Source organism: Podarcis bocagei (assembly GCF_964188305.1).
Source record: "Podarcis bocagei genome assembly, chromosome: 1".
NCBI classification, from domain to species: Eukaryota; Metazoa; Chordata; class Lepidosauria; order Squamata; family Lacertidae; genus Podarcis; species Podarcis bocagei.
In genome coordinates, this window is record NC_138125.1 from 49,266,861 (window position 1) to 49,293,413 (window position 26,553).

The 26,553-nt window shown below is 44.2% G+C and overlaps 1 protein-coding gene across 3 annotated transcripts in view; it reads right to left on the reverse strand.

Moving 5' to 3' along the window:
• Positions 1–9,034: 9,034 nt before the first annotated feature.
• Positions 9,035–26,553, reverse strand: part of GALNT16 (polypeptide N-acetylgalactosaminyltransferase 16) — a 145,684-nt gene continuing 128,165 nt past the window's right edge. For 2 of the 3 annotated variants that reach the window (XM_081186229.1, XM_081186228.1), the window contains exons 12-15: positions 25,248–25,331; positions 23,874–24,015; positions 19,314–19,430; positions 9,035–9,852 (exon numbers count right to left, since the gene is read on the reverse strand). In XM_081186229.1, coding sequence (XP_081042355.1) covers positions 9,715–9,852; positions 19,314–19,430; positions 23,874–24,015; positions 25,248–25,331 — 481 coding nt within the window. In that variant the 3' untranslated portion in view covers positions 9,035–9,714. Of the gene's footprint in view, positions 9,853–19,313; positions 19,431–22,598; positions 22,699–23,873; positions 24,016–25,247; positions 25,332–26,553 lie in introns of those variants that run through there. The other variant, XR_014005840.1, reaches the window with a different exon arrangement.

Consider the following 26,553-nt stretch of genomic DNA (forward strand, 5'->3'; position numbering starts at 1 on the left):
GGCCACAGGCCTGATGAGGCAGGTTCTTCATACTAACTAGAGCATATGGGCTATGAGTCCTGGAAGACCTGCTCCCTGCCTTGCAGGTCGTTCCCCACCTGGCCTGGGAGGTTAGAGCAAAGATTAACTCCAGCTACAAAAGCTGAGGCTGTTGAACAGACTCTTAAGTTACGGTATTGTTGGGGGGGGGGGTTGTTGCAGCAGCGGAGCATGTTTTCCTGGCACCCAGGGGTGGGGTGGGGGGCACGCAGAGGGCAATGTGAGGAGAATGCCCTTCCCATCATCCCATTGGACTGAATGGAATGGCACATGCCTGTTGCGTTCTCTTCATGTCGCCCTGCCAGCCCCACACTGCTGTGTGAGGCTGCAGTGGGGGATCGGACTCACAAAGCAGCGAGGGGCCGGTGGGGGCCAGAACAAAATATGCTTCTGGGTTGGTTGTTGGGTAGGGCTGATGCTTCTGATATTATTTTTTTGTGACTTCATTTTAGATTTTGTTATGATTTATGTGGAAATTGTTCAGTTCGGCTGTGTGTTTTTTTGGTGTTTTATTTATTGTCTATGACTGATTTTGTTATGTTTCTAATTACCATATGTATTTTTTCATGTTGTACGCCGCCTTGAGCATGGTTTTCAACTATGGAAAGGCGAGAAAACAAATAAAAGTAAAGTGGTACCTCAGGTTACAGACGCTTCAGGTTACAGACTCCACTAACCCAGAAATAGTACCTCGAGTTAAGAACTTTGCTTCAGGATGAGAACAGAAATCACACAGCGGCAGTGGGAGGCCCTATTAGCTAAAGTGGTACCTCAGGTTAAGAAGATTTTCAAGTTAAGAACAGGCCTCCAGAACAAATTAAGTTCTTAACCCGAGGTACCACTGTAAGTATGTTCTTATGTGATGTTTCCAAGGATACTGCAAGCATATCTTCTGTTTCCATTTTTCTGAGTGCTGTGCTTCTTTCCCCTGCTCCCCTTCCTGGGCTGAGCACACACCGGATTTGACAACCGTTCTGCCAGCATAGTAGAAGCATATCTCTGTAGAAATAAAGAGCCTATCCTTGAGCTCAGCCTGTTTTTGCTGATAACCTCTCCACCTCCTGAAGTCGGTGGTCAAGGGGCATTTGAGGAACTTACAGGAGCCACTTTAATTTCCCAGAGCCCTTGCCAAGCAAAGACCAGAAAGTTTGAAATAAACCGAGGTGATGTGTGCCACACTAAATATTGCTAATGAGCATCAGGTGTTTGCCAAGAGGAGCCTGACTCCTCATCCTCTGTATGGTAATTATTTTAAAGATCTACTTAGCATTTAGATTGCTTGGGGGAAGAAAAGCATCCAGCAAATGATTGCCTTGAGAGAGAGAAATGCCCGGGTATTAAATGGGTCTCCTTGAATGCTGTTTTCATCTATCCAGACAGAAAACAGAGGTGGCACTTTAGCCTGGGATAATTAGAAGGGCTTTGACATCATTGGGCTGTCCTTGTCAATGGCACTATAACATCTCGCCTCAAGATTAAAGAGAGGGGGAAAGAATGGAACAGGTAGGGGAACAATCAAAGAGCACACAATGGTGTGCTTAAGCAAGCTCAAACCCATGGGCATTAAACAATGTCCTGAAGTCCGTACACAAAAGAGAAAGAGAGAGAGCGCAAAGGGAGGGGGGGAAACCTGCTTTGAGATGCGCCAACTTGAATTGCTCACGCTTTGTAATTTATAACCCAAAGGGTAAACACTTCAGTACAATTTACACACAGCTACATCTGTCAGGTTTTTAAAGATATTTCTTTTTCAGCTATTAGTGATCTTGGCTGTGATGCCGTTCAGCTCTAAGGCAGAGGTTGGCGAAACTCCACAATAATAAAAATAATAAAAGAGCACCCCCCAGCTTGCTGCAGATGCTGAGGAGGAAGAACCGCTCAGTCCTAGCAGCTAAATGCAGGGTGGCCTAGATGCTCACTGGGAAGTCTTTTCACTGGGGAGAGTTTAGGAGACCTGGCAGGCTGTGCCCATTAGCACCAGGCAAATACGGGGCCAGGGGTGCCAACTTGAATAAAATATGGGAGGGGGGGGGCTAAGTAAGCCCTTCTCGAAGCTACAAACATGAGTCTGACCAAACTGCGGGAGGCAGTGGAAGACAGGAGTGCCTGGCGTGCTCTGGTCCATGGGGTCAAGAAGAGTCAGACACGACTAAACGACTAAAGAACAACAAAGTAAGCCCTGGCCATGCAGAATCAATCACAAGATGCACCATTTGAATGGCCAAGCCCATCAACTGGGGGGATGACTCCCTCAAATATTTAATGGGGGGTCAAAGGGATCTCAGCCCCTAGGAGTTGGCTTCTATAGAAGGGGTCCCACTCTTCTAGTGATTCTAACCTTTACCAAATCATAGCACCATTAGAGAAATCGAGTCCCTTCCCTGCACAAGCTCATAACATCACCCCGCTCTCAGAAAAAGGCATCTGACCAGAGATGTAAAAGAATAACAGAAAAGTTAATGAAGGCGTTGAAAACAAATCGTAACACAATGGCACTTTTAACCCATTCCTTCCAAGCAATCCCCATTCCATTAAGAAATCTCCAGGCCTCTTGCTCTCCCTTCTTGGTGTATACTCCATAGACACCATTCTGCACCCCAAAACAGCTTACTCAGTCACCCACACATGCTACTCTTTCACATGCCGATCCATTTATTTAGGGGCAAAAATGAGCTTTTAAAATTTCTTGCTATTGTTAAAACTATTAGGACTCAGAAACCTTTGCCAAGCTACTAAATCTATCTATCATCTATCTATCTATCTATCTATCTATCTATCTATCATCTATCTATCTATCTATCTATCTATCTATCTATCTATCTATCATCTATCTATCATCTATCATCTATCTATCTACCGGTATCTATCCATCATCTTATACTCCTAGATTAAGCAGAGAAGTAGAATAAGAGGTATGTAGAGATAGCATTGGGTGCTTCATTGTAAGGCCCTGAAAACTCGAAGCTCTTCTTATATATGGAGGTCAGTTATACAAAACATACATGCACATTGCATTTTATCTGCCCTAACAATGGTTACATTCCTACAGGCTTTCAATTGTGTTTTGCATTGGTTCCCATGGAAATGTTACCAGGGGCGGCTGATATTCATTGAAACCATGTCTGTTCAGTTCTTAGTGAAAACTCTGGGCCAGTGTCCATCTGCTTTTCTTTAACAGCAGACTAACAAGACATTACACAGCTCTACTTCTGCTTTACATTTGCAGGCGTGGCAGTGGAGGTCTTGCCTTGGTAATGGACAGGATGAGAGCCAACAAGGATGAGAGCTCAATCCAGATAAGACTCAGGCACTTTTAGTTTCCCTAGACCAGATGGATGGGAGGTAGCCTGCTGTTGATGGGGTTACACTCCCTCTGAAGGAGCAGGTATTCATCTTGGGGATCCTCCTGAGCTGGAGCCTCAGGCAGCCTTGGTGGTGCAGAATGCCTTCCATCAGCTTCAGCTGGTAGCCCAGCTGTGCCCCTTTCTGGACAGGGATAGCCTCACTTCTGTCATCTATGCTCTGGTAATCTCTAGGTTATATTACTGCAATGTGCTATACATCGGGCTGCCTCTGAAGATGGTTTGGAAACTTCAGTTGGTGCAGAATTCGGTGGTTAGGTTGCTCACTGGAACAAGATGGTTATGCTAATTCGGGCCCAGCTTCACTAGCTATCAGTTAGTTTCCGGGCCCATTTCAAAGTTCTGATTTTGACCTATAAAGCCTTAAACAGCTCAGGACCTCAAGGATTGCCTCTCCTCATATGAACCATCCCAGACCCTGTGATCATCATCTGAGACAATTCTTTGTTTGCCTCTTCCATGAGAGGTCTGGAGGGTGGCAACATGAGAATGGGTCTTTTCTGCAGTGGCTCACTGCTTGTGGAATGCTCTCCCCAGGGAGGCTTGCCTCACGCCTTCATGACTTATCTTTAAGCACTAGGCAAAGATGTTCCTCTTCTTCCAGGCCTCTGGCTAATTCAACAATCTATGTCCTCTTAAACTGTGTGTGGGAGGGTATTGTTGTTTTTGTTATTGTGGTATGTATTTTTGTGTTTTTATATTGTAAAGTGCCTTGGGTGAAGGGTGGAACAGAAATGAAATACAGTCGTACCTTGGTTTTCGAACAGCTTAGTTCTCGAACGTTTTGGCTCCCAAATGATCAAAACCTGGAAGTGAGTGTTCTGGTTTTCAAACGTTCTTTTGGAAGCCAAACGTCCAACGGGGCTTCTGCAGCTTCCGATTGGCTGCAGGAGCTTCCTGCAGCCAATCAGAAGCTGCACTTTGGTTTTCGAATGTTTTGGAAGTTGAACGGACTTGCAGAACAGATTCCGTTCGACTTCCAAGGTATGATGGTAATAAATAAGTATTTTAGAAAGCAATGTCTTAGCAGTACTAAAGGCTAGGCATGTAATCAATCTTTATTCATTACACTCTATTTGTTTATCAGTGGACTGATTGCATTTACATCCCACCTTTCCTCCAAGGGGCTCAGCATAGTTCTTCTCCTCTCCATTTATCCTCACAGCAACCCTGTGAGGTAAGTTAGGCTAAGATTAAGTGACCGGCCCCAGGCCACCCAATGAGTTTCATGGCAAGTAGGGAAATAACTGCAATGTAAGAGTTTTTCCCATGACCTAGTCTCCAAAAACATGTTCCCGAAAATCTTAAGAACACATGTACATAGGAGCAAAATGTTAAAAGTCAAGGAGAGCCGCTGAATATATACAAGGGTGTAAAAACATGAATACATGCCTCGGGCTAAGTTTGTGAATCAAAATCTCTCCCCAAGAAATTCTACACAGACAATGCAAAATGCATCACTGTTTGGTATCTAAAATGTAATGCATCTTTCAAGTCTTCAGCAGACTTTATTTTGAAGTTAACCGCTGATAAAGACTAATAAAAACGGAGGTGTAAGAAAGGTCAATCCATTTTAAAGCCAGGAAATTCCACATGGGTGTTTATAATAGTAATTTAGCACGGGTACAAGCTCCTTTACATGAGACTGCATTCTTTTTGTGTACTCCTGATGCTGTGCTCATGTTAACTTCAGGTACCTTCCTGAGGCTGTCATGTCTTCTGTGTCCATGTTCAAAGTGCACTTTGTGCTGTGATAAATGTGTCCATCTGCCAGTTTGAAATGAATAAAGTTTGCAGTGATGCTCCATTTGAGAAACTCTCCACCTCGTGCTGAATCCTAATTCTGCCTGCATGTTTCTTTTTCATGCCTAGACCCTTGGAACTACTGCTGGGTCTTTTAGTAGCAGCTAAAGCTGGTGTAACATTGAGCTATCACTGGAGGTGTGAATTTACAGCTGCAGAGGCGCCTTCCCATGGTTGTTGCAGTCCCAGAAGTAATCCTGTGCTGAAGCGTTAATGCAAATGCAGCCTAAGATGGAACCCAATTAAAATGCTGAAACACATTTTCAGAAGTGGAGTTTATTCCAGCATCCTGACACGTTCTGGTACATGCTTTGGTTAGGGAAAGGGGAAAAACAAACCTGTATCCACATAAATTACTTTTGGCAAAGTGCATTTTAATGAAAGGAGAGGAGAAAACAAAGCCTTCCAAAAGGATTTCTGGACAGCGTTTTTGGCTCCTGTTAAATAAATCCTGCTAATTCCCCATTCTGCACATCCAATTACACTGGATAAGATTTCATTAAATCTTTTAAAAATCCCTGTTCCACCTTTTCCTGGTAATGAAATCACTTGTCATTGTTTCATTCTGACTGCATATTTCCCAAGCTGAAGGCTACACTCAGCCCCTCTACTTAAAACACTGTAAGGCTTTCTTGGGGGGTGGGGGGAGGTCTTTGCCATGGAAGGTGGCTTCCCAGACAAGCATCCCCTGCTGGACCAGAAACCCCAGCCCCAAATCAGATGCTGGTTTCCTCCCTGCATCCAGCATTCAGACTTCTGTCTGTGGTCCCCAACACACAGAATAATGGACACAGCACCTAACAGGTGGTTAGGGATGCCAACCTGCCGAGTATCTTAGCACAGCCACTCCTTTCTTTCACTCCGGACAGGGCTTGGATTTAGACCTCCAGAGAAGACACACAGCACTATCTTAGCTGACTATGCCTGCCACCTGCTGCTCAGCCAGGGGACTGCAAACCCAGGTGTGTTTCTCAATCAGGGTCTTTAAAGGAATGTCACAGGAAGTAGTAGTATATTATGTTGATTTTGTAATGGTAGAGCGAAGCCATTTTGGAAACACATTGATTTTATTTGAATTTGAAAAGCAGTGTTTGAATCCTGGGGCATGGGGACTTTTAGTACCACCAAGCAATTTAAATGGCTTGATATTAAGACACGTAATCTTCACTTAAGCAGTGATGTGAACATACAAGTCTTTGCAACTGTCAGGCTACAACTTAGGAAAGGGGAAATCCTTGCTTTTTGTTAGCAGACGCATGGAAGTTAAAAACAGAGTAATTTCTCCTTTTATGGCGGAAAGACGCATACTGAAAGCAAGCCATAATACTGACAGGTCTTACTGTCGCCCCTCGTATTCATCCTGCTCTGATGTTAGCTCCAGCAGTGTGAGGCTTGGTTTTGATTTCCCTGCTAAATGAGCCATACTTCTTGAGTGCCTCTAATGTGATCCGAAAATCTCTCATTACCTCTGAAAGCTTCCCAAATCTTACTGTTGTGATCCCTTAGAGTTGCCTGCTTAATGGCTGCAACAGACAATCATGGAGTCCCCCAAAGTTACAGTTGTTTGCTTCCCAGCTCGATCTAACAGAGAAACAGCAGCATCAGATACAGACAGCAGCGAATGGCCCTTTCCAAGTGCTTACTTCCTCAACAGGGCCATCTCAGCAGCTTCCCCTCTTCAGAAGTCTCCTCTACCTCCAGATATCAGGACTCGCACACAATCACACACCTATACTCTTTCTACATGCAGGTTTAATAGACAGAAACTGATACGGCACAGTTCTCTCACATGATTCTACCACCTTAGGGCCAATTCAGACATGCATGACTAATTATCAACATCATGCAGAGAATTTAAAGTCTGAAGTGTTCATATTTTAAGTCTCTGAGTGCTCATTACACAGTTCCAGCAACAAGTGGAATGTATGATGCCATGGTTGAAAAGATTTCAACTTGGTGCCATATACAGAAACTACATGAAATTGCGATCAATTTAGCTTTCATATTAATGTATTTGTGTGGCGTTACATATATAGCCAAGGGATCCTGGTTTAAAACAAACAATTCCTAACTCATGGTTCAAAGCTGGCCTCTTGAGCAATTAACCATTGCTTTAAACCAGAATCCCTGGTTTGTTTATAACGCTAATTTGAGATTTTTCAAAAGGGAACTAAACTTGGCAGAAGCCCAGTCAGGTGGGAAGAGAGAGAGGGGAGTGGTAGTGAAGACCTCTGGTATAAGGTGACCACATGAAGGACTCTTTAGGACATTGCAGGGCCTATACTAATGTCAGCATGCAGGCAGCACCTCAGTTCTCTGAGATGACACAGACTTGACAGGCAAACAGTGGTACTGCTGTGCCAAGGAACAATTCACTAACATGAGTCTTGCAACAGTCATGCAGGCCATGACTTTCTCTCCTGCTGTTCCCATTCAAGTATAATTCAAACCAGGTGGAAGAGGCCATGGTCCCTCTCTTGTTAGCATTCTCCTAAAAGGAAACATGTTTGCACAAAAGGGTCTGCTCTCGAAACTGGTTTAGTTCCTGGGAACATATACACACCAGAATTCATGTTGTGTTGCCATACGGGTTGCATGTCAACACTGAGCTCATGCAACCTATGCAGTGCCATGCAGCTCATCTGAGACTTGATATTGTGCATGTTAACTCAACAGTAAGTCCCACTGGGTGGTATTCAACTACCATGTCCCATCAGCTCAAGGATTTCCATTTGCACAATGGGGGTGCTGCCCCCCCCCATTCCCAGCGTCCTTCCCAAAAGTTCTCCAGAGGGCTGTGGAATTGATTTAGGGGACACACCGGGGGAGAAGAGGGGCAGGACATTCCGTTGCTCAAGCAGAAGTCCTTGAACTAAGAGAACATTCAAGTAACACCACTCTGGCTGTGATCCAATGAGTTCAATGGGCTTATTCCCACACAGATATCGACAGGAGCAGAGTCTTAGTTGAGTGCACTGCAGTCACAAGCTTTCAGCCAGTAGCAAAGGGGCAAAGTGCTAGTCTCTAAGTCTGCTGGGAAAAGTGACGGGATCAGGAGGAAGTCAGCAAATGGTCCGAGTTCATGTTTTACACTCCAGAGAGGAAAAAAGTAAATAAACACAACCCAGCAAAGTTGGCCTTACCTCTGTGCAAAGATGCAAAGTCTGGCTTTGGTCTTGGGAATAGGCTGTGAAGCAACTCCTTAGGTCTTAAGAAGGAAATCCAGTTCTGCTTGATTTGTTAACATGGGCCAGGCACAAGAGCACAGCTTGACCATTTGGGCATCGGTTCTTCAGCACAAGCTGTGCTTACAAGAATATGGTAAATAATATAATGGGTTGCTTTCTGCATGTAACTGTATATCTCTCATGCATGTTAGTGAAGGCAGAAGGGAATGATTTTTGTTCTCTTCTGAGTCCTTCAAGCCCTTTCGCTTAGCATAGAAAGCACCAACGCTTTTAACACAGGCTGTCAGGGTAATGTCGTTGAATGCTTCTGGATGAGACTTAATGGATGGTTCCCTAGCAGCTGCTGCCTCACATTTATCAGTCTCAAGAGTGACCTCCAATAACCTATCCACTATAGCTTAGGCATTCATTTTCTGAACATTGTTTTCCTAGTGGCGGAAGAAAAGAGGTAAAGACAGTACTAAACAACAAAAAGCATCACTTATGCCGTATCCTCTGTAGGGGAAAAGGGGACCTTTTGTCCATGTGCTTTCAGACAGCATTTGCACTTCAGGACTCATTTAAAAAACCAGTTGGGGTTTTAAGTTTCTTACTGCAATGTACCATCAACCCTATCAGAAGCAGCAAACAAGAAGCCGTACAGAGAATCTCTGCAATGAATTATATTAACACACGCCAGTGAGGAACCAAACACAGAAACAAAACAAAAAACGACAATAAAGACCCTAGCTGCTGCTTCGTTCATCCCCCACCCCCCACAATTAGGCATCTCCCAATAACTTAGCCACAACAATTCTTGCTAGTTTTCTCATACAGCATTTTTGTACAACACACATGCAAAATGAGAAGTGATGTCAGGTCGAAATGCCAGTGAAGCCAAACAAATCCACCAGGAGTTCATATTAAGCGTTGTCACAGACATCCATTGCGACAACTCCATGGGGCCAGAGAGCACAAGTTTCCCTGGAGAGAAAGGAATGGAGGAGAGGAGAAGAGTTGTCAGTCAGTCTTAGTCACACCTAAGTCTGGGCTACTGGGCTGCACCCTTCCCGAGCCGTGAGCTGCTGTGGAGCTTCTTATGGAGTTACTCACAGAGGGGAAACGGCTAGCAGATGGGCTATTTCCAGGGATCTTTCCATATATCTCGGAGTGCTTCGTTAATGGATCCAAAAACACTGACATTTCAACTGAAATAGTTATCGGCTGAGGCTCACAATCAAAATACTTAGGGTTTAAAGATAATCAAACTTCATCCCCCACCCTAACCCCTTCCATTCCCAAGAGTCTCATGCAAAAGCATCAGAGAAGTTGCCCGGCAACCATCATGTGGCTTGAAGCAGCTGCCATTGTTGGCCCAGTATGTCTGACTGGCAGATGTTGGTCACTAGTCTGCTGGACTGGCTTTCTAAGCAAAGGCCACTGACGAAGTGCTGGATGAAGTTGCCTTTCATCTTCCATTTCTGTGAGAGGAAAGAAGGGAAGGAAGACAAAGAACAACATCAAGAGATTTAACCTGACCCCTTCTTTACTTAGTTTCTTGCTTGTTATGTTTAAAGCACACAGCTGTGTCTGTGACGCTACACACTCAAGAAGTGCTAAATAAATCGTATTTGTTCACGGTGTTATTTAGTGTCACCATTTTGAATTTCTGGCATGTGCATGACAGTTTCAGAGCTTTCCCCTTCTAATACAGTAGCACATCTCAGTGAGAAAGGTATCCAGTGTCTCTAATGATTACAATAGTCACAGCACTATGCCATGCACACTCACCACAGAACAAGTCCCACAGAAATCTTATTTCTGAGTAAACATGCATAGAATTGCATCTGTCAGTATGAGGCTTGGGGCATCAAGGATGACCTGATTAAGGGGGTGGAACAAGTGGCGAAGGCATCAGACATTTGGATCATTGGGATTCTGACTGGGAGTGGGGATGAATGGCAACCAATCCCCTAGCTTTTGGAATCACATATATTCTGTAAAATCAGTGGCATTGGGCTGCTTCCCCCCCCCCTCCTCCCAGCAGATTCTCTATTCTCTTTATTCTCTTGTGAATTGCCTCCAGCAAAATTTCCATGTCTTGACTCGGGGCTACTTCTTACGAGGCAATTTATTTTTAGGCACTGCTACCCAAGTTCTAAAATACTGAAGTGTTGCTTGGATTAGTTAGGATAAGCACACGAGTATAAATCATACCCCCCCACACACACTTTCAAATGTTTTTGAGTGGACCCAACGGTTTCCTAGTCATCACCGACACACATTTATTCACATGGACACTTCACGACTGAGATAATGTGCAAGCATTTTGTACCTGGATATCTGAGTGCAAAGCCTCTTATAAGAAGATGCAGCTCTGAACAGGTAAGTGCACCTATTACCTCTTGGTTCAGCAGCCAGGCAGTCAGGCACAATGTGTGCACAAACCCTAAGTTTCCTTTAGCTAAGGACAGTCTGGCTTATTAATATAAAAACCAGTAATTTATGTGACTGAGTGTCATTTTCTACCCTCCCCTACAGCTGTGGCTCAGCTCACTTACCCAAGCCATTCTACGCTTCTTTGCTTTGTAAATGGCATTTTGTAGTGTGCACACATTTCTGGTCTTGTGGCACATGGTGGTGCAAACCACTGATCTATTAAGGGCTAGTGGGTGGACAGTTGATTCTGCCAGACAGCAGGGAATTGGCCATGGCTTGCTTCCAACTGCATGATTCCATTTTTTAGTACGGGCAATCTGTGGACCTCCGGATATTGTTGGCGTCCAACTCCCATCACCCTTGATCATTGGCCATGAGAGTTGGAGTCCAGCAACATCCTTGTTATAGGTTCTTATAGCACATGAAATTAGACCCTCTCACCTGCCCCAAACATAGCCGCTTGGTGTTTTAACTAGTCCTGTGTGCTTAGAAGCCAGCTAGCATGGCAAAATGAAATGCTCAATAAAGTAACAACATAGTATAGCTGTGAGAACTCCCTAATGCCAATTCTGTGGCACATTAGAGAAGACTGCTCAGCAGTTGAACGGGCTCACCCTTCCCAACGGCTCGTCTTTCCCCTTTTGCTTCTTCAGTCAGGTATGACAGAGGGCCAGGGTGCTCTTAGCAACTTGACCACTCAGGGATATTAAATTGCTATTGTCTCAGCTGCTTGATTGATGAGGGCAAAAAGGGACAGCCTCCAACCTCATGGCACATCCAGGTAGGAAATGCTGAGAGCTAGAAGCTCCACCCAGGCTGCTTGGCCCCTTAAAATTCACGCTAGCACACAGTACGCATTCATAACGGGCAATTCTTCTCAGGTTGACAAGCTGAACAGTTTTAGACAACCAAGACATATGCCGTAGGTTGTAGGGCAACCAGCAAATGTCCAGATGTTAAAATCTATAAACACTTGAAGTAAAGGCTTCCTTAGCCATTATCATTAGTTCATTTTCTTGGAAGTACCACCTGCTACACCTGATTTCCTTTGGCAAGATCATTATTTGTCTTGAATCGATTGTGCCGTCTTCAAAGCACTCTGCCTACTGCCACGTTACGGAATCATTTAATGATTTAACATTGGCATCCTATACATTGATATTTAACCCACTTTCATGATCGGACTCCTTCAGTTCTGTTGGTGGACTGACCATATCTCCCATACAAGCAGAACTACCCAGTAAAGCAACAGTGTGCAGGAAGGGGTGAAGAATGAGAGAGAGAATTAAAACTCTCCACAAAATCCAAGATGGGGCCCCCTTTCTAACAAACCTATTTGATCTCAGTAGCCACTTTTTATATGGTAAGGTTGTGTAAGTACCAGGTGTTCTCTTTGTGATGATTTGAAGGACACCCAGTATTTGCTCTGCAAACACTTTGGAATCTGTAAAAGAATAGGGTTACCACGCTGAACGTTAGGCAGCTACAGTTCTTCCAGGAAGGGAGGTACCATTCTGATGACCAAAAGTGGCATGTGTGATTTGCAGAACAATGGACTTGGTGAGGTGGAGAGCTTCAAACGTGTCCACTTTAGCACTATTTCCCTGTTGTGGTCCCCCCCCCTCCTTTTGCCATCACGTCCAAAATTGGTGTAGTCTTGGGAGGGACTCCCAAAAAGATTTGCTGGGGGTGGGGACTAGCCCTTGCCTGAGGGCAGTGAGTATAGACCTCTGATCTAGAGGCAGTGGGAGAGGATGAAATGTTTTCTATAAGCTTAGCCTGGTAGGCCAGCTGTAGAGTTTCCTGGAGAAGACAGTCCCTTAAGTAACTCTTAAAAGAGCTCAGAAATTTCAGCCAGTTCAGAATGCCACTGTCTGACTAATAACAGGTGCTGACTGGGCAGGGTATATTAATCTGATACCATTTCGATGGAATTGGTTGCCTATTTGTTCCCAACCTTAATTCAAAGTGCTGGCTCTTATTTTTAAAGCTCCAAGTCAGGAGTGGGGAATCTCTGGCCCTCCAGCTGTTGTCAAACTACAACTTCCATCAGCCTCGGCAAGCCTGACCAATGGCCAGGGATGATGGGAGGTTGCAGTTCAGCAACATCTGGAGGGTGGAAGCTTCCTCACTAGGGTCCCCATAACTGCTTTTAGTGGACTAGGACTACAGTGCCTGGAGAGCCACCTTTCCCTGTGTGTCAGCCACCTCCCTATCTCAGATCAACAGATCTAATGCATATTTTGACAAGATTGTGGTGGGTTAGACTTGATCATCCTGGTACTCTTTACTGTCTGTAAGGGGACCAGCTGTGATTTGTCAAGCTCTTCCATTGTACAGAGATTGCTGTCAATGGTAATTAGCCAGGGATGTTTCCCTTCCTTTGGCCCCCAGCAGCATCCTGGCCCCTTTGAGAGACCCATGTATCTTGCTGTTTTTCTGGACTAGAGGCCAACTGATCTGTAAACCTCTTTAAGTAGGATTGATATCCCTCGCCCATTCCTTAGCAGTGGCTTGCAGCAGCAGCAGAGCACCCAGCAAGCATTTTCTCCCGCTAACGAACGACACCAAATGAAAGAAACTCCTCTATTAATTGCACAACTTGAAAGCGCAGCGGTTGTATCAACAGAATCTTTTTCAGTTGTTCCGATTCAACAGAAAGGTAAGGTGAGAGAGGGCACAAGAGTGAGGACGGAGGGCAGGGATGACATGTAGGGAACTGTATTACCGCAATTATTGCATCTTGTAATTAGTTAGCTGTAAATGGTGGGCTTGGTTTCATTAACCTCCCACCCCCACCCCGTCACACACATCCAGGCTTGCCACTCCATTTTCCAGGACACGGCCCAAAGAGCCGTAATGTCACTGTACAAGACACAGCTTCGTTTGAAATTTCACATCTGATGGCTTGAGTGCACAAAAGAGTTATTAAAAATAACCCAGCCTTGGGCCAGCAGAGTGGAGATGAGATCTTCCATAGGAAAAAGGAAGAAAGAAGAAAACATTCAAGTTTGACCTTGGCTAATATTTTAGGTCTGAATCATGCATGCAAACTGGTTGGCCGTTTGCAAGCCTGTGGGCCCAGATCTACATCAACATTTCTCAAACACTGGGCCTTGCTGAAATGGTGTCTCCTCAATGCGACTACCAGCAATTCCCCACATACTGAGTAAAGGTGGTTGGGAGAAAGGGATGTTTAGGAGCAGGGAGGGAAAATAGGCCCTCCCTCCTCTGAAGAGAAAGGGTCAGAGGCTGAATGAAAGAAAATTAGAAAAAGGTAAAACGTCGATCAGACTTTTCCTTCTCCTAGATCGGCTACTTTCCCAGGTGTACACGGCCCATCTGCCCCTCACTTCTCTCTATACTAGCATGTGCAGAAACCGCATTAAAAACAAGTGTTCTGGAATCAAAGATTGTGTAATATATGGACTACAAATGCTAATCTTTCTCATTCCCACTTTGAAACCCCTTCACTTCAAGCTATGCACTAAACAAAACCAAAAGAATTTGAGCTGTGGGAAGCTAATGCCTACTAAAAAAACCAAGTGCTATTCTGCTGCAGGGGTCACATTCAGAAAGGAATGTTTTCTCAGATTATTATAAAGTAGATGCTGATCCAAGCACCTGAAAAATCTCTCTGTGTGTGAATGTGTGTCTGCAATGGCAATCTGTCTGTTCCTGTAGCGTTCCATTTCCCCCTCTCTGGAAGCAAGCGACAGAAGAAACGGCATGATAAACTTCCATCCCTTTCCGCTAGCAGCTAATGTTTCACACCCAATTTGTCCATAACAAAATAAGATTTTCAGAATATTTGGGAATAGGTGTCTCCTCCTCCTCCTCCTCCTCCTCCTCCTCCTCCTCCTCCTCCTCCTCTTCTTCTTCTTCTTCTTCTTCTACCCAGATACACATCTAACATAGAATAATTATTTTCCTCAACATGGCAATTAAGTCATTCCAGTGCAACTAATATAGCAGGTTTTAAAAAAACCACCTATTGATAACACTTCAGAAATACAGCAAAAATATTTTTAATGGAAGAACAATTCTCCATTGTCCCAATTCTTACATAAAAAGAAAATGTAAGAAGTTTGGGCTTTTTTAAAGAATCATCATATTTGCCTTGTGACAAACATAAACTAAGTAGAAAAGCTGACAAAAAATAGGATTGTTTGACTAAATAGATTTATTATAATTATAATTATAAGATTTCTTACTTAATATAAAAATACAATATTAAAACAATTTATGCTAAGAATAAGGTGGATTCTAACATGTATCTATCTCAGGTGCCAAAGACTAGGGTGAAGAGATGTTCCTTCAGTGCATCTCAGAAGGAACTCTGCCTCTTGGCATCAGGCAGGAAATTTCACTGTACTCTTTTCAACACCAACTTAAAATATGCTTGTTTAGGTGAGCCTAGCCAGACATGTAGAAGTTGCATGTATTTTGTTTCCTTTTAGCTACTGCAGATTTTAATCATCTTTTGGATATTTTCAATACCTGCTTTTATTTTTGATTCTAACGTTTTGCCAAATAACGTTAAATCATAGAATTGTAGAATTGTAGAGTTGGAAGGGACCCCAAGGGTCATCTAGTCTGACCCCCTGCAAGGCAGGAAACTCAGCTAAAGCACCCATGACAGACAAAATAAATAAATGAATGAAGGTGCCAGATACGTGTCTGCAAGGAGGGGAGTCCACAGTTTAGCGGAAGCAGGAGAGAATGCCCTCTCCCTTTGATAGAAGGATTGATATATAACTACATGTGCAATTCTAAGCTCTCTCTGGTGCTACTCTACTTCTGGTGCTATAATGTTGCTGTCCCCGCTCAGTGCTATTGACATATTATCTGGTCCCCACAAAAGGGATTCTGCTTCACTTGTTTATTCATCTGCCACAGTTGCTGATAAAAGGGGGGAATGTGTGTTAAAAATTGCAAAGGGCCTTTTTTGTACATCAGTGCTAGAATGAGAATGTCTTTTTTTAGTATCTATCTATGTAAAAAGGGGGATGCTGGTATACTCATATGTTGATAAAAGTGTCATGGGTGCTAGTGCAAAATGTCTACCACAGGCAGCAGAAAAAACAGTGCTAGTAGTCCCTACCAGTGAGTGCTGTCAGAAAAAAAAGCTGTTTTGTGTGTGGTGTAGTGGTTAAGAGAGGTGAACTCGTAATCTGGTGAACCGGGTTCGCGTCTCCGCTCCTCCACATGCAGCTGCTGGGTGACCTTGGGCTAGTCACACTTCTTTGAAGTCTCTCAGCCCCACTCACCTCACAGAGTGTTTGTTGTGGGGGAGGAAGGTCCATCCATAACCCAGCTTATTTCAACACATTGCCACTATTTTCAGAGTCTGTCCGATGGAGTTTTCAGGGTCTAGTTTGTTAGCCACAGCACATCAGTGGCAGCCTGATACAAACTGCATGAGTTCTACCAACCGTGGAAGATTGCCATATATTTTGGGGACATTTTGGTACTGTGTTTAATAATTGTTATTTTTGTACAGTGTATGTTTGCATTATATCAAATGCTTATTGTGGAGGGCTTTATTTGCATAATGTCATATGGTAACTTGCACTGCTGTTGTGATAGAAATTTGAAGCACTGCTATTAAGCAGCACTTTTAAATGAAGTGATGCCAAGGGGGGAGCTCCAGGAATCCAGTGATTTGGGAAGGATGCCATCTGGGATTCTTAAGAATGATGGAGAAAAAGGCTAGTGAAAAATAATAAAATCAACAGACAGAGGCTAATGCCATATCCACAACGTCTATTTCCTTTCCTGGCCAAAACAGGATTAGCTTATTTTTTCACTTTAGCCCCCTCTTTACCCTGGTCAATTCCTGAGATGAGTTTTGAGTTTGGGCACGCATACAAAAAGCAGCATGGGAATTGTTGTAGAAACATTCCTTGCTAAAAGGCTCATAATAATGAAGGCTGGGGGAAAAAAACAATAGTGAAAAAGAAGAACCATGCTTCTGAGCTTTTGGATTCCATTTGAATCCAGAAGACTGCAGAGTACTGGTCTCATATGCAAGCATGGCTCCTTCATTGTTTCCATTTCAAAAAGGACACCAGCTAAGAGCTGCAGGTGACAGAGACTTGGCTTCTTAGGCACAAGAGACAATGGAGGATGAGTTCTGCAGCAGCAGCAAGAGTTCGCTATGCCACAGGGAGGAAGATTTTGTGAAAGCACTTAAGAAGAAATTAGTGACCTAGTTCCAAAGCAGGCCGGTGTGCGTGTGGTCACCAGCAGAGGAGGAAGGTAGGCTTAGGCAAGAACAACTCACCGGGGACATTCACACAGCCCTAATTTCAACGGCAAGAGTTTATCCAGGGCATATGTGTTGTGACAGTTTTTATGGGCGCTCCTACATTAGCCAGAGCTCTTGGGAAACTTGCGCTTATGTTCTCTATGTGCAAGGTTTTAAAAGGAATTCTGTCCTTGTTTTTTGTTTTGTTTTTTAAAACAGAGACATATAGGCAATTAGGAGTACCTGAACACGTCGATACTGCTGGAGATGAAGGAGGGGCTGCACATATTTAGTTTAGACTTGTCAACTCCCTCATGCAGAACAGATTCATTCTGTGTCGCAGCTATTAATAGAAATAGAAAAACCTCCCATACCAGGAATTTGGAACCTTTGCTGATCTATGGGTTAGATGAATCCCACCCCTACTTTACATCCATTTGGCAGGTAACAAACTGTGGGGAGGGTTGCCAATTTTTGGAGGGGGACTGGAAGAATTCAGGGAGGCATTTTTCAATGGTTTCTCTCTTTTCTGCCCCTTTTCTTATTTAAAATCCCCTTGAGGCTTCAAACTGTATTTTTGCTGCCACACATGCAAGTAGCTGCAGCAACAAACAGGGCTGCTCTTAGAGACCACCAAAAAGCAACAGTTATTTTGCTGCGACCTGGAACAATGCTTTGTCATGATATAGCACTGTTCCAGGGGTATCCTGGAGAAAAAATAGGAGTTGCCAGTCATGGTCACGATCTCTCCCTCTCCCGCCCCACATCTCCCTTGAAATGACACTATGTAATGACGTAGCATAGTTTGAGAGGAGCTATAAGTTGCAGGAGGGGTGGGGCGTGTAACCTGGCCACCAGTTGAGGGCTGCTACAAATAACTGTGCTTCAGCCACCCCACCTTCGGCGATAGCAAAAATACAGTTTATTATAGTAGGGTTACTGAGACACAAAAGTTGTTGAGCTTATAGCAATAGCCCCCCTGGCGCTCTCGAGCTTGAGCCAGGGTTGTCTGTGCCAGAGCCAGACCCTGAACAAGAGCCACACACACACTTTTTAAAAAAACACCCCCCCCAAATCCAGGGCATTTGATTTAAAATGTAAAATACCCCCCGAATGGGCATGTATGACCACCAGGAGTTCCCGGACATATTGCAACCTGTCAGGGAACTGCCATCAGTGACGGAGGGAGAGAGCAAAATCCAGAGGGATTCCAGAGAGCGTCCCGGGAGTGGGAGAGGCAGCCCATCTTCTGGGGAAGAGAATCAGCGTAGCACCAGTGGAGAAGGGGGGCAGATGAGGGAAGCGGCGAAGTGGTCCCATGACTCCTTGCTGGGGACCAGCGGGGAGAGTAGAGGTCCTCCGCTGCCTACGCCCTTCTTGCGCAGAAGGCTTTCACGCAGAGAGAGTAGGAGGAGACTGGGCGTCAAAGAGCTTCTTTGCCGGAAGAAGTTTAAGAAACGCCCACTGACGGATTCTGCCAGCGATTGAGACAGCCACGAGAGAGAGTGGCTGTCCGGACAGAAAAGGTTCACTCAGGCAACCCAGCCAGGAGTTTGCACCGGCTTACGCACGAGCAACCCCTAGAACCATTACACAACCCTATATTATAGTAGCTTGGGGGGAGGAGGGGGGGGGAGACAAGTCACTGCCACTCACCACCAGTGGTAAGTTTCATCACATAACCTTTCAGAAAATTCTCCCCAAAATTCCACCCTCAATTTCGAGATACTCCCCGCCCCCCAAAAGACTGAATCAGAAATTTAAGCTGAGCCCTAGTCTTTAAAACTCACGCAGGGAAGCAGCCAGTTTTTACCTTTTCTGGCATAACATATGCTATAGCAAAGCAACACGTTTCCGTATCCTTTTCTATAGAGTTGTACCAGTGACATGAACACATATTAGATATTACCTGTGCCATGAAGTGTGATGTGCAAACCAACCCCACCACTCCCGATACCTGTGCTGTATTGTGACTTCTAAAATTGCTACTAGTGTTCTTTATTTATTCTTATTTTAAACGCCTTAGATGTCCCCCAAATGTTGTCTGACTCTAGCTCCCATCAGCCCCAGTCAGCGTGGCCAGTGTGCTTTGGATGGCACTCACACCACTCACACACACACACACAAACACACCAGCTTTATGATCTCACCATGGATTGTATCCCAAACCACCCTTATACAATAATTTTTAAAAACTAAACTACAATGGCACCACAATAAAACAGGGGAAGTGTGATTAAGGAAGCACAGTACCTGTCTGCCATCTTTCTGATTGCATGCCTCAATTGTGATCTGAGAGCCAGCAGAGAAAGAGGTGATTGAAAGACACTTGTCCTGCTGCCTGATTAAAGGGTCACTGAATATCCACTCCTTTGGAGGAAGAAGAAAAGAACACAGTTCAGTGATGGAAACACAATACCTCTTTAAGTCATCAAGTGCTCAGTGCATGTTGCTTTTGCTTGTAAGAAAAGGGCTGACTCAGACCTTTTCGTCACCTGAATTTCTCTATGCAATGGCCTTTGGGAATGCATGTACCTGTGATCGCAAGGACAAAGCACGGTGCGAACTAGCAGGAGGGGTCCACTTACTTCTTCAGAGGTTACTGAACCTGCAGCAGCAGCAGCTTTCAGTATAGAGGGGAAACATAGCAGGAAAAAGGCAAGAAACACTGCATATGTGAAGGACACTCAGTTTTGGAAACAGAGACTGAAATCCTGATATAGTTTGGGAAAGATCGAGCACTCAAAGAATTCAGGGTTTAAAAAAGAGCTTTTGAGGCGTGCTTCAAAGGATACTAATTGGCTCTCCCTCTTGCTAGACAACAGCTTGTCGAAGGATTTCAACCTTGGACAAACTTTTCCCATGATTGGCAGAGGTGGAAGGCCAGGGCGTGCAGGGAAACACCTTTCAGCCTAAGGGCCACATCCCCTTATGGAAAACCTCCCAAAGGTCACATGACAATAGTGGGTGGGGTCAGAGGCACAGCTGAGCAGTGCAAGAGATGTGCCTCTTACCTTCCATGCAGTAGCCTTACCTTACAACAATCCAAAAAACAGAGGGTTCGGGTTTTTTTACATACAGCCCATACACCTCTTTCCATCTGGACCAGCAAGAGGCAGTATCACAGTGCAAGGACACATTCCATGCAAGAGCGTGCAAGGAAGGGACAGAGTGGGACCAGTGAGAGGTGGGGCTTAGGGAGAGGCTTGGGGGTGGGGCAAAGCCTGGGCACCATCCCGAGGGTCTGATGGAGAGATCAGTAAGGACACATTCAAGCCTTGGGCCTGAGGATTCCCCCCTCCCTTGCTTTTTCTAGAACAGGCCACAGTTTCTACTTATCTTCCCCAATAGGGAAAGTTATCAACCTGTTTCTAAAACATGATTGTAGCTATTGTCTATGGTGGCAAAACATGCAATTTATCATTAGGGAGACAGCATAGACACCCACCAGTAACAAACACAGAGCAAGAGGGCAAGCCCACTTCATTGATTTACCCTCCCACCTAATAACCATCCTTCCCAACAGACAATTAACATTCGCCTTCTTCGCTGGGATAATTCCCAGGACAGAGATACAGTTCAATGAATTTCAGCAGTTTCAAACAATGACAAAATAGCACAGCAAGTCAAATCAAACAGCTTGTTGGACGCTGTCTGCAGGCTCATTCCCAACCATTAACAGATGTGAGTGAGCATTTGTTGGCATCCAGTATCCTACTGCGACCTTTTGCTGACTCAAGCGGCTTCCTTGCTATATGACAGCATCTGAATGAAGGGTTCCCGGTCGAGATTGTCAGCTGGAATAAATTCCTCAGAAGCCACTGAAGTTTAAAGGGTTTTGCAAAAAGCAAGATTCTGTAGCTACGTGTTATGTTTGTGGCTATTTACTATGTACTCCAATAGTTTGTTCTGTATTTTATTCCGTATTGTTCTCTTTCCAGGAAATAATTAAAAATATATTTTTAAAAAAGTCGAGAGGATTTTGCCACACATAGCATGAGCTGCTAGGTTATAGAGCAGTTCTATTATGAATGCCCATAATGAATTATAAAGAAAGCAGCTACTATTTCAAGCCAATTTTGAGAGCATTTGCAACTGATTCTTATTCAACATAGAGGGGATTTGCTACCTACTCCAGAATAAGCAAAGCCAATATTTATTCACAAAGAAATTCCCCCCTAGGTGGCTTACAAACAAAACAATACTAATACATCATAATCAGCAATAGAAAAATATAATTTTGTTGCAAAAGGGAGAGGAAACACCCCCCCTCCTGGAGATTTAAAACACCAATATAAAAACCTGGGTGAACGAAAAGGTCTTAGGCTGTGTGCTCTGGATCCAATGCACTCACAGCACTGCTTTGGGAAGCAATGTCCATACAATGTTAATCACAATCCACATTTATCTACAGGGGTGTTGAAACTTTTTTCAAAGAGGGCCGGATTTGATGAAGTGAAGGGCCGTGGGGGCCGACCAAGGGGCCAAGAGCAAGGTCGTTGACCTTTTTTTAGGATTGAAGTTGTTCAGCATTTTATAGGATTTTACCCCTAAGTTGTTGAACTATTGTTAGGATTGAAGATTTTACCCCAGAAAATAAACTACCACAGGGGCTGGATTAAACCAACCGGGGGGCTGGATTAGGCCCCCAAATGGACTTTGGACATGCCAGCTAGAGGAATCCAACGTCACACTATGACCTAGCTGCATTTTAAACTGGCAATGTGTGCACAGCCTTAAACCGATTTAGAGCAGTAAATTCTTTACAACAATCTGTCGCCATAACGTCTAACTCCTACAACCTGCAGGATCTAATTCCGTGCTTTGCATTCTGTGGAATGCTCTCTCCAGGGAAGTTTGCCTGGTGCCTTCATTATACACCTTTAGGCACCAGGCAAAAACGTTGCTTTTTAACCAGGCCTTTAGTAGTTGTTCTGATTGACATCCTATGCCCTTTTAAAATGTGGCTCTTTTTCGGGGGGGGGTGCTATTGGGTTGTTGTTTTTATTTTGATTATATATATATTGTGATTTTTATGTTGATCTTTTCTGTGAACCGCCCTGAGACCTCCATGTATAGGGCGGTATATAAATTCAATTAATAATAATAATATTAATAATACACGTGTGCAACCACACCCAGGATCAACATACACATATTCCCTGTGTGATAGTAGTGCCATTAACTTTTACATACCAAACAGAAATGGTGAAAAGCTCAGGGGGGAATAAAGTGGGCATTATTCCCATATCCAACAAATCTGGTTGATTAGGAGCCACTAAATACTGTTTTACATGGTATCACTATTTATAGAGTTCCATGTAGGAAAAAAGTGGTCTGTAGATTCTGACCATCACATCCATGGTAAACGTGTGGCCTCCCCATACCTTGTACATGTAATGCAATACATGTGTGGGGAATCACCACAGCTGCAGATATTACGCATTGATTTCACTTTTTTTGTCCTTCATTGTAGTTCAGGAAAACTGTGCACTGTGTGAAACAGCCTCAAGACATAAAAGTTTGTTTTCACAATACCATAGTTCCCAATGTCCTTTAAATAGCTGCCTCCTCCTCCTCTGTTGGACAGCTCCTGCATGTGGCAAGGGACTTCCTGTCTCTACATCTGAACTATGTCCTTAAGGCAATAGTAAAACAGAATAGTAATGGAATTGTAAGATAATAAGTGGATCTGGGTCATTCTTCACATTAGCTCTCCATTCTCTTCACTGCTCCCCCAATTCCAAACAATGCTATGTGGGCACTGTATCTCAACTGCTGCCCACACAATGCTGGAACCCTGAGGGCTGGTTTCCGTGAGTTTCTCTGAATTTTCTCCCTGACCCTTCTCATCTGTTCTGGCTGTACACCTACAGGCTGTGCTGATTTTCAAGGGCCAAGGAAATGGCCAGAGGGGAGATGTCTGACCGAAAAAAAAGCTCATGTCAAGCAGCGCCGATTCGGAAGAAGAGCTTGGGCTACCAGGGTTGGCCCAAGACATTTTGGTACCCTAGGCGAACCACAGAAGGTCTCCCCTGCCATAGAAGAAGGGGTGAGTGAAGATCTCCATCAGGAATAAGGGTGCGGGGAGTGAAGTTCAACAATGGGAATAAGGTTCCAGTTGCAGATAGGTAGCCGTGTTGGTCTGCCATAGTCAAAATAAAAAAATTCCTTCCAGTAGCACCTTAAAGACCAACTAAGTTAGTTCTTGGTATGAGCTTTCGTGTGCATGCACACTTCTTCAGATACCAAGAAGAAAATAATGGGAATAAGGGTGGGAGGAGACCAGCAGTGCCTCCTATTGGCCAAGAGGCTGCTATAGAGGTGGTACTGGGGGGGCGAGAAGCTGCCCAGGAGGCAGCCTCCAGCCTCCAAGAAGCACACCACAGCTGTTACTGCAATTGCAACAGCAGCAGTGGGTGATGCATTCCTTGGACGCCGGATCTGCTGCCCCTGTGGATTGTGCTGCGTGAGGCGGTAGCCTTGTGGGCAACCCATTTTATGATGGTTTGCTGTGCAAGCACTTTATCAAGGAGGTCCACTCAAGTGTCTGAGGAAGACCTTCAGGGAAGGATGAATCCCAGTCAATTCCTTCTCTGCCTTCCAAAAATGAGAATCAATGTGGCTTGGAGGAAGAACTGAGGCAAGGCCTGATGAGGCCTAGCCCTATTGTCCACAAATTATCTACTGCCTCTGCCCAGCCAAGGGATCCACCAAGATCACCATGCTTCAAATGCACACATTTACCTTCCCCAGTAAAGTAGTAGAAAAGCAGTAGAAAATAATAAAGGGACCAACTTCAGTTCACCTCACCTGAGTGGCCACAGGATTGTTCACTGTCCCTTTACAGCTTCCAACCCCTGCTAGAGAATTCCCTGCTGTATCCTGTCCCTGAGACTCCAAGCAATTTGCTCCTTGCTTGATGATGCCAGGAATCAGCTCCTTTTCTGGAACCCTGAGAGACAAAACAAAGCCAGAACACAAATTGCCAAATTATCAATACCATCTCTATATTTGATGGTGATAATCCAGAAGAAAATAAAAATAAATCTTCCATATACATATGAGAATAGTATCACACGACACAGAAATGCTATCCCACCTCTGGAGTGAAACACAGCAATAAAAAGAATATTGCAATCAACTGAAGTCACTGAGGGAATTCAAGAAGAACACCAATTGTGAGAATGATAATACCATGTTAAAGCAGGTATATATGTGAACTGTTTATTTTTCTTGGGCTACAAATTGTACACAAGAAAGTCTGTTTTCCCCAAGATTAACTAGGCCCCTTAACTAACCCACTCCTGCTCTTTCATACTTCAGTAATTAAAGAAGTGAGGTGCATCTTACACCACATTTACCTCAGTGATACTAACTAGTTTGTACCTGTTAAGCAAGCAGACTTTTTGATCTTTTTCAAATTATGGCAAAAGGTTTCAGAATCAGTCTTATTCGTTTTAATTACAACAGATTATAACTTCTAAACATATTACAACATATACCGGCATATGTATTCTCATTTCTATCACTCCCACTGATGTACCACATAACTCCATTGTTCTCTGAGTGGGTTATATATTTTTGCCTTCTAGGATGCCTCATGAAAGAAGGCTACACCTTGCTTATGAGGTTCTGATGCTTTATCCTTTCACAATAAATTAAGCTCGACCCAACTGTGCCTTCTACCGTTTCCCATAGCAACTTTTCAGAAAACCTGATCTTTACCACTGAATCAGAGCAAACATCAATCGTGTTTTCTACAGATTTATGTTTGCTCCAGTTCAGGGTTAAGGAGCAGGTTTTCCCAGGAAAAGCAGCAGAGGAAACACAAAACCACTCGGAACCATGCCTAGAAACATGAGACAAGTGGAAAATCCCTTGGACTCATGCTTTCTGGGCACGAGACAAAGCAGAAGTGTGGATGAGCTCCCAGTTGTCTAATCCCACCTCAAAAGTTCAAGCTGCCATAGTGAAGAGGCATTGGTTCAAACAGAGCCATGTCAAGCCCATGGGTGGGAGGCATGGAGATACCTGTTCCAGAAAAGAACCTCCAATTTGTCATGCATCTTTCCAATGTGCTACAAGCATGTTTTACCTCTTGGGAAGGCACCTGCCACTTTCCTCCTTCCCACAATGTTAAATATACATCCTGTGGTTTTACTTGAGATTCAAAGGATGACTCACTTGAGTTCAGGGTAGACGTTCTCCAAGTACCACTGGAAGGATTTACAGTTCAGTTTCCTGCGCTGTTCCACTCGGTCCACAATACTGGAAGCAAAAGCAAATTGTTCCTATCTTCCTTGTGAATGTGGACAAAAGAGATTCTCATAACACAGGCAGAACACAAGCAAAGATTACAAAATGCCCAAATGTGTGAAGTGCAGCCACATGCTACTGAAACAATACAATGACACATTTTCACAACACCTATGCTAACAAGTCCTATCAGAGGTGCTTTTGTAATTTCTATTTTAAGCTTAGCGCAGGGGGCGGGGAGGAATCTCAGGCTGATGGGCTAGGTTGGACCTCTTCTGCCTGTCTCTTCCTCCTTTCCCAAGGCATCTATTAATGTAGTCCCACTCCTCTGTTCATCTTGAATCCTTTTGGGCTGCATGGGCCAGATATGGGTGTATCCTACGGCTCACTGAGAAACTGAAGTAGCATGGGAGTGTTTGTTCTGCTCCCAGTAGCATCTTTCTCCTTGCTTTGCCTAGGATCCAGTTACGTAAGGGTAAAGAGAAAGGTAATATACAGTAGCAGACCGCAGGGCGGGGGCAGCAGTGGTTACCTAACCTCCCGGCAGCAAAGTCTCCACAGCCTACTGTGAGGGGCAAGGCGGTGGGGAGGTTGGCACCAGCTAAGCCAATAAGGTTCCACAGCAAACAACCACTTCACCGTCTTGCCTACTCTCACTGCCAGGAGGTCAGGTAAACGCCGTCACCTCAGCCCGAGATCTGTTTATGGTGATATAAAAAGTGAAGTCACAATGGATCCCTCAGCTGCCAAACAAAACTCATTTTCTCAGGCTTCACAAACTGAAAAGCAGACATACATACCAGCAAATCATATGCTGGTGCAGTCACTGGTGTTGCCCTTCTCTCAAGATGGCCTTCCTTTTTACGTTTTACAAGTGTGATGCATTAAATTGTTGACTTAATATTTTTTTTAAAAAAAACCTAACCTGTAATGGTATTTTAAAATGCATAACTGTTCTGCGGATTTTGCGTATGAGAGATTTCTTAGGAACATGATGGGTGACAGCCAATCAGTGTCATATATAGCAGGTTTCAGCTATGAATCTGCAAAACATAAAAAAACCCATCCCCATAGTGAAACCCCTTGCCTGAATCCCTGGCAAAGTGCTGCCTTGTCAGGTAGACCTTATGCCTAGAAATGTGGTAAGAAGAGCCCTTTTTGATCAGACCAACTAAAGGCCTAGTATCTAGTACAGCATCCTATAATGGCCAACCAGAGGCCGAAGCCCACAAGC